We start from the raw sequence: 8,299 nt of genomic DNA on the forward strand, positions 1-8,299 counted from the left end.
TTTTTTAAACTTTTATACACACAAATATATAGTAATTCAACATACATGACAATAAATATAAATATATCTCTAATCGCCAAGAACTGAGGCATTAGATTATTTAAGATCTCACAAAATCTTGGCCATTTTTCCAGATTTTCTAATCTACTATTATTTTTCATATTAAAATACATATTATGATATTAAATACCTCTCAATACAAGAAACAGTAAATGTTTACTTTAGGTAAGATGACTTCTCCGATGACCTTGACCTTCACATATGTTGTCAAGATCATCAGGAAGAACTTTCAACAGCTTTTAGCCGTCACTTGTTATTCGTTAAAAAGAATATTAAGAAGAAAAGTTAAAAAAATGTCTCTTTTTATTATATAGAATACAAATTTTCTTCTTAATAACTTTTTAACGAATAACGAGCGATGACTAAACGACTTTTTACTGATGTTGACTTTATGATCTTCAAGGAAATCCCTAAAGTAAACTGCAAAATTTTTCAACTTTTTCAAATTTATTAAGAAAATAATTTTATTTTTTATCATTTTTCAAATTTCATAAACTACAAATTTCTCATTAAAACCTTCACTCAATGAATTTTATTATTACTCTTATTGTATTATTTATAACTTTTCTTTATTTACACCTGTATTTTGTTTCTAAATTAAAAAAACTATTTAACAAAATTAATATGTCTTGATCGCACTTAAAAAAAAATTTATTTTTAAATAACTTTTTTTTAAACTCTCTTTTAAACTCTTTCATTAATATCGTGAAAGAATATACAAGCAGTAATATACATTTAGTACTAATATTTTATATTATATTATATGTTCTACAATACGAAACAGTTCAAATTGAACTATTATATTATACTTATACTTGTACTGTGTAAAGTTTAATTTGCTCAAAATTTAAAAAGTCATAATTAAAAATATATTTAGGAAATACTGCCATTTTGATAAATAAATTTAACTAGTGTACAAATAAACTTTCTTTGCTAATTCTGTAATTAATAAGAGATTACATAATATATTTATGCAGATCATAATATACGAAATGAAAGATTATATTCAACAAGCAAAATTAGAAGAGAGAAACATATTTCAGCGATATATCAAGAAATGCAAATTATTTTACGGTACGACAATGTGTTTAATGACCGCGACAACTATAATAATGTGGTTCGGACCATTATTGTTGGCTCAATCCTTTCCAATCGAAGTTGAGTATCCATTCGATGTGAATAAACAACCACTAAGAACTATTATTTACTTGCATCATATAATGGCTGTATACCAAAGTCGTACGCAAGTATGTAGCAACATCTTCATAGCTCTTCTACTTTGGTTCACAGTAGCAAGATTCGAGATACTATCCCATAAATTTCAGAAAAGTACAAGCATCTCAGAATTCATAATCTGTATACAACTGCATCAACGACTATTACGGTAAATTATGTAATGCAACACTGCATAACATCTTCTTTAAAAATAATTATATGCTTATATGTAGAGGTGTTGCTAATGATAAAATTATCGATAAATATCGATATACTTTATATATACTTTATGATATATCAATAACATAAATTATTGATTATAATATCGATTAAATATCGATAAAAAAAGATAAATTCTGATAAAAATATTAAACTGCTCGACAGTTCTTATTGCTAGACAATTATAATACTTTCGACTGATGAGAATAAATCTAATTAAATAAAAGAAATCCTTATATATTTGGTCAAAGCAAATCTTAATGCTTAAGTATTTCCATGTAAATTTATATCTATTTGATCATGCATACCGTGCCAAAATTTTTTTCGGTCTTGGAACACAATTATGAGCAGAACCAGAGTTGTAATTTTATTTATTAAATTGATAAGCAATTTTAAAACTTTTGATGCTAATGATTCACACGGAAGTATTAAAGCATTAAAATCCGCTTTGACCAAATATAATAGTGTTTTATTAAATTGTCTGTTATTTTGATTTACTTGATGAACTCACCAATAACTGAAACCAGAATAGTAATATCGTGAATTATATTGATAATTTAATAATAATTAAATTAAATTTTTTTCATTATTTTTTCATAATGTTAAAGTAAGATATTAGATTAAAAAATTGCATTATTTAGTAATCAATATTAATTTGCAAAAATTAATATTAAAACTTCAAATTCTAAATTAGCCTCTATAAAACAAGCTTTTCTTTATATCAAATTTATATCTAATAAATATTCAATAATTTTTTAGATTAACATTTTCATTTTTTAATATATGCTTATCTTTAGATAATTAAATTGTAATTTACAAATATAAAAATTTCATTAAAAATTTTATTAATCATTATTTTTATATAAACATTACACTGAATCAAAATACTGTTACATGTTTTTAATGATTTCACAGAGGAGATTGTGAATATCTAAGGAAAAAATTAATTAGAGTCGGCGATTGTTTATTAATTAGAGAAATCTTTATTAAAAAAATTATTTAAAAATATTAACTTTAAATTACAATGATTAACATTTGTATACTATTAACATAAACTATAAATTTAAACAAAAAACAAAACATTGATTCGGTATTACCTCACATAGCGGATAACTCCTGACAGTAAGAATTTTGTGTTTCATTTAAAATTACAGTTTTTATTGCTAATATATGAATGTTAATTACCGTAGTTAAAGATAAATAACTAAAGTATCTTTTGAATAAAGACTTTTATTAATTAATAAAAATAATTGACAGTTTTACTTAATTTTTCGCTTAGAAGTCCGCTACTCTTCTATTCTTCCCTACAATATAAAAAAAAATGATTGTAGGTATTTATATCCAAAATAATTCATAGAAAATGTAACATGTCCACATGGAGGATGACAGGGGGAATGAGAAATTACCTAAATCTGAAGCAAATTACATTACAATATGTATTCCAGCTACCAGTCCCCAGTAAAAAAGTTTTTTTTCAAAAGCTAGACAAATTCTTTCAGATAGAAGAATGCGACTGCAACCAAAGCATGTGAATATGCTTACTATCTTGAGTGTTAATAAAGATCAAAATTAAGAATGATGAAAGAAAAGTTTAATTAATCTTCAGTTTTTTAAATAAGGTTAATCATATAGAGAATTGGGAAGTAACTCGTTACTTTTTTCGTCAGTTTTTTTTTTCGGTAACAATCGTTACTATTTTCTATCTTTAACGATAACGGTACCACTGTTATATTTTTGCAGAACAATAACGATTCAGTCGTTACTTTTATCGTTACTTTAATTTTTATTGGATGAGTCGGATTGGATCATATGTCAATTTCGCTGGTGCTGAAAGATATTTCGTTTTTGTGTATTTCTAGTAATCCAAGTTGCGTCATCGTTATAACAATGAGCAAATTATTTAAAATTTTTTTAAATACTTGTGTGAGTATATATATTGAGTATAAATATATATTTACAATTTAACAGTGTAAGTATTATATATAATAAAAGGTTATTTATTTATTATTACTTTATTATTATTTGCAATAAATATAATTATAATGTTTACTTTCTCATTTTTATTTTATAAAAAATGTTTTATGTATATATTTTATCTCTCAGATTGCATTCCAGTAATTACAATAGTATCAGTGTTGAAAATCTGTAATTCACATTACATACATACTAAGGATTTTCAGTACTGGAAGTGAATCTTAAAATATTTCTTAATAACATTAAAGTTTAAAAACAATATTTAATTTAAATTCGGTAATTTAAATTACCGAATTAAATTTAGAAACGATTGTTTCTGCCAGATTCAATCATTTTTTTATGCGAAAATGCATCGAATAAACCTAATTTTATCAATATCGTATATGAAAGTGCTTAACAATTTTTCGAAAAGTAACAAAATAGAAACAATTTTATTACTTTTTCAAATAACGGTAAATTATTTTTTAAAATGAGTAATGAATTATTTTTAATAAAAAGTAACTGTAACAGTAACGCGTTATTTTTTTAAGGTAACATTTCCAACTCTGATTATATGTTCTATTAAAGTTAGCTGTACAAACAACGTCATTGTTCCTATTTTTCAAATGAATAAATATTATTTAATCATTATTGTATTTAACTTTTTTTACATAGCTATGTTTAGTTTATTATTACAACTATTCTTATTTTCAGTATAATAAAAATATGTGTCATTCTTTAACATACTCATCTTGCACTTCATCTTGCTAATTAACACAAAGATTTAAATGGACCATTTGAGACATGTGAAATATATTAACACAAACTTTTTCTAACTGTGTAATAAAATTATTTTTCTCAACATTGGTGATAAATCAAGTGAAACTATTAAAAAATATGTAAATACATAGGTTTAAAACTGTATCTTAACAATATCATATATCTTAACAATATCGATAAATTTAAATTAATCAATAAATTATCGATTACTTATCGATAATCAACAATAGCATCTCTACTTGCATAGAATAGAGCCACTCTAGAGAGAGTCAAGACACAAAATCGGAAGGACGCCATGTTTCAGTTTTATTGGAAATGGCTAATAATTCTTATTGTTCTTTAATAAATGACATCTTCCTTCGGAAAAATAAGAAGGGGGTCAAATTTAGATTGGCCAAATTTAGATTAGTGATACGGCCAAAATTAGATTGGCAATAATTATTTTAAGATAATTTATTCAATAATTTATTCAAACCGAAAAAAATGTCCGCTCCGGTATCACTATCTTAATAAAAACATGATACTACATTTATAAAAATTGCTCTCATCTATTCACTTACATTCACTAAACATTAACAAATGGTGAATATGGTGGCACCAATCACGAAGAGGATCGCTTATGTGTCAATTCTTACTAGTGTGACTTTAGTATAAGTATTTAATTCATAAGCGCAGAAGATTACATATTTGATCAAAGCGAATTATAATGCCCAATAGTATATTTTGTGTGAATTTTACAATTTCCAATTCAAGCAAACTATAAGGAGCTTGTCAGTTTTAAAACACAGTCTTAAACTGAAACTGGATTACAGAATATCACAAATTAAATTGATAAATAATTTAATATTACTGATACCAATTATTACAAGGCACCCGCCTTGACCGAATATGGTCTTCTTCGCTTAATTGTATTGAACATTTCTCAACTAATTTTCATTCATCAGTTAATATTATCTTTCTTAGCTGATTTTTTGATTGATATTTTTAACTGATATAAACATCTCTTTAAACTTATACACGCAAAAAAAGGACTTAGTAATGTTCGCTAAATCAATTACTACAACTACTTGAAACTTTTTTGTTATTGCTAATAAAGTTGGCTATTGAAGATAAAATATATTTGCTGCCAACGTCCAACTTTATTAGTTAAAATTAAAAGCGTACTTAACATGAGTAGTTAAGTAAGTGGCAGCTATTTCCTTACTTATCTTAGCCGCGTAACCGAATATTTTATTCGCAATTATTTCTGGGACGCTGCCGATTGCCATTTTATTTTAGCAAATAATATTTTTCGTTACAGTACCTAAATTTTAGCGGATAATAAATTTAACTATGACAGTAACGACATTATAGCTTTCCCATTATAGCGACACATTTTAACTGCCACAGATATATTTCAGTTGTTAATCTTTTTTCTGCGTGTATTACTTTTATTAATCAACATCAATTATTATTAATATAATTAATAATAATTTTATAATAATTAATTCTATAATTAATTCTATAATAGTGTACATAATAAAATTAATTTAAAAAAACTGGAAGTAATTAACAGCTAATTACAGATATGCAAAAGATGTTACTATGACAGTTCGATATATAGTATTATCATCGGTAGGATTCAGTACCATAGCAGTGGTATTTAGTGGCCTTACTTTTTTGAGCGTGAGTCATTTCTCCATCTTTTCCTTGCATATACTTGTTACTATTAAATTCATTTGTTTGGGTAAATATCTTAAAAATCTTAATTAAAAATAGTAGAAGCATAGGAGAGAATCCCATTTGTCTATAAATCAATTGCCTACAATATAGTTTACCTACATTACTTTTGCCAACAGTTCGTTTACATACAAAAATTATTATTTACAACTCCATTGTCTACATGTGCTATTATCTGCTTTAAAAACACAAATTCTGTTTTAAAACACAAATTCTGTCTTAAAACACAAATTATCTGCTTTAAAAACATAAACTCTCTTTAAACATACAAATTATTTTCTTACTTAATCTTAAATTTATATTTGTGCGCAGAAGTGCTTGTAGACAACTGAGCTGTAGACAATAATACATGTAAGCAAATATGACTTCGTTTTCTGAAATTTTTATTTGCAAAAGTGATAGGCCATGGAGCTGTAGGTAATAATTTTTGTATGCAAACTATCGGCAAAAGTAATGTAGGCAAACGGTGCTTAGGCAATCGAATTGTTAGCAAAAGAAGTTATCTCGAAGCATATAAATTTTAAGTTATACAAACACATCTAATATTTATGTAGTTAGTATTATGAAAATTAGATAAAGAAACGCGACTTAGGCATTATATAATTTACTAAAAAAATTATTTTTATTAATTTAAAAATTATTTTATTAACTTAAAAATTATTTTATTAATTTAAAATTGTAGACATTGTGACCAATTTTTTCCCTTATATCACAAATATAATCTAAATTTTGTATTACTTATATTAAAATATTATCTTGCATAGCAACAACCATTAACTATAAAAACCCAATTTTTTGCCATTGCCGCATCCGCACTTATAGAGGTTTTTATCTGCGCATGGCCAGCTGATTATTTATTGCGCATGGTAAGGCATACCAGCCATATAAAACATAAGAAAAGGCATAAAAAGAGTTTATATTAAAATAGCAATTAAAAATCAAAATTGTAATAAATTAAAAATAAAAATATAAAATATGTATAAATTTTAGAATAAATATATAAGTGATATATGATTTCTTTTAATATAATTGATACGATCTATAAACGATCTATAAACATATTTTTATCTTGTGAAAAAAATACACATTATATTAATAATTGTGTCTTTATTCTGAATAAAATCTTTTTATAATGTTTTCTTTATTTTAATATTTCAGAGCAATGACATTGGTCATGCTGGATATGAATCGTCATGGTACAGTAAAGATATATCTTTACAGAAGAATTTATTATATACTGTGTCGAGATGTCAACATCCTGTAACTCTAACTGTGCCATGTCTGCTACCGACTCTTTCACTTAATTATTATGCTTCTGTAAGTCTATCTTAAATTAGAATATTCATAGGAGTTATTCTCAGTGGTTTAATTTTCAATAATCTTGGATGTAATAATTCATGAAAAGTGTTAAAAATATATCGATTTTCACCTCGAAGTGTTAAATAGACTAAGATAGTCGGTGATCTTTATTTGCACAATTCTAGTTAGAATAATGGTTTTGTAATTATTAATGTATATACATGTTATGTCATTTCTTATTATTTTAAATTCTAGCAATATTTTCATTCCTTCTCGAAAAAATTATTATTGTTTTCTATCGTTTATAATTTCAAACAATGATTTTTCAAGATTCATTTATATCAACAATATTTAATACCCTCCTTTATTATTTTTTTTCAACATAGTTTCTCATGTCTATATACAAGCTTAAAATAAACAATGATAAATTAAAACATTATTGGATAAATAAGATGTTGTGTGGGTTTATAATAATTTACAATCATTATTACTGATACTTAAAATAATAAAAATTATATATTTACTTGTAACAGTTTTTATCAACTACGTTTTCCTATTTGACAACATTTCGAGCAATGCTTGCTAAGAAAGATGGACTGCAAATGTAATCTGCTGTATGTATTATACTTTTCTAATGTGAAGAAAATTAATAAACTAAAGCTGTAAAAATGTTTAGGCACTATTATTTCGTCAGATTCAACTTTAAAGTAATGTGCAAATTACGATGGTAAACAACTTCTCTTTGCAGTGACGTGCTTATATCTACATTATATAATCATGATTGCTCCTTGAGAGCACAATCTTTAAACATTTAATATGTACTGATCAGAAATATAAACATCATCGCGAAAAATGAACGAAAAAGCCCCACTCTATCATGCATCTGTGTCTGTAACACGAAATTAAAAACTAATAATAAAATTAATAATAAAAAAATAATAAAAAATTTGCAATTGATGGAATTAGTGGAATTTATGTTCTATATTATGTTATTCAATAATTTAAATAATTTATAAATGCGTATAAATAAAAAATTATTACAAAAAAATATTAA

General features: G+C 24.9%; 1 protein-coding gene across 1 annotated transcript; it reads left to right on the forward strand.

Moving 5' to 3' along the window:
- Window positions 1–5,811: 5,811 nt before the first annotated feature.
- Window positions 5,812–7,853, forward strand: LOC105621972 (putative odorant receptor 92a). Its single transcript, XM_012203403.1, has 4 exons — window positions 5,812–5,892; window positions 6,711–6,812; window positions 7,105–7,263; window positions 7,779–7,853. Exons 1-4 carry the CDS (start codon window positions 5,812–5,814, stop codon window positions 7,851–7,853), a joined length of 417 nt encoding a protein of 138 aa, XP_012058793.1.
- The last annotated feature ends 446 nt before the right edge of the window (window positions 7,854–8,299 follow it).

Source organism: Atta cephalotes (assembly GCF_000143395.1).
Source record: "Atta cephalotes unplaced genomic scaffold scaffold00039, whole genome shotgun sequence".
Taxonomy (NCBI): domain Eukaryota; kingdom Metazoa; phylum Arthropoda; class Insecta; order Hymenoptera; family Formicidae; genus Atta; species Atta cephalotes.

Coding starts and splice junctions, on each gene's coding strand:
- LOC105621972 (XM_012203403.1), top strand. CDS start 5,812: ATGACAGTTCGATATATAGTATTATCATCGGTAGGATTCAGTACCATA. Junction 5,893..6,710: donor GTGGCCTTACTTTTTTGAGC/GTGAGTCATTTC, acceptor TATCTTGCATAG/CAACAACCATTAACTATAAA. Junction 7,264..7,778: donor CACTTAATTATTATGCTTCT/GTAAGTCTATCT, acceptor TACTTGTAACAG/TTTTTATCAACTACGTTTTC.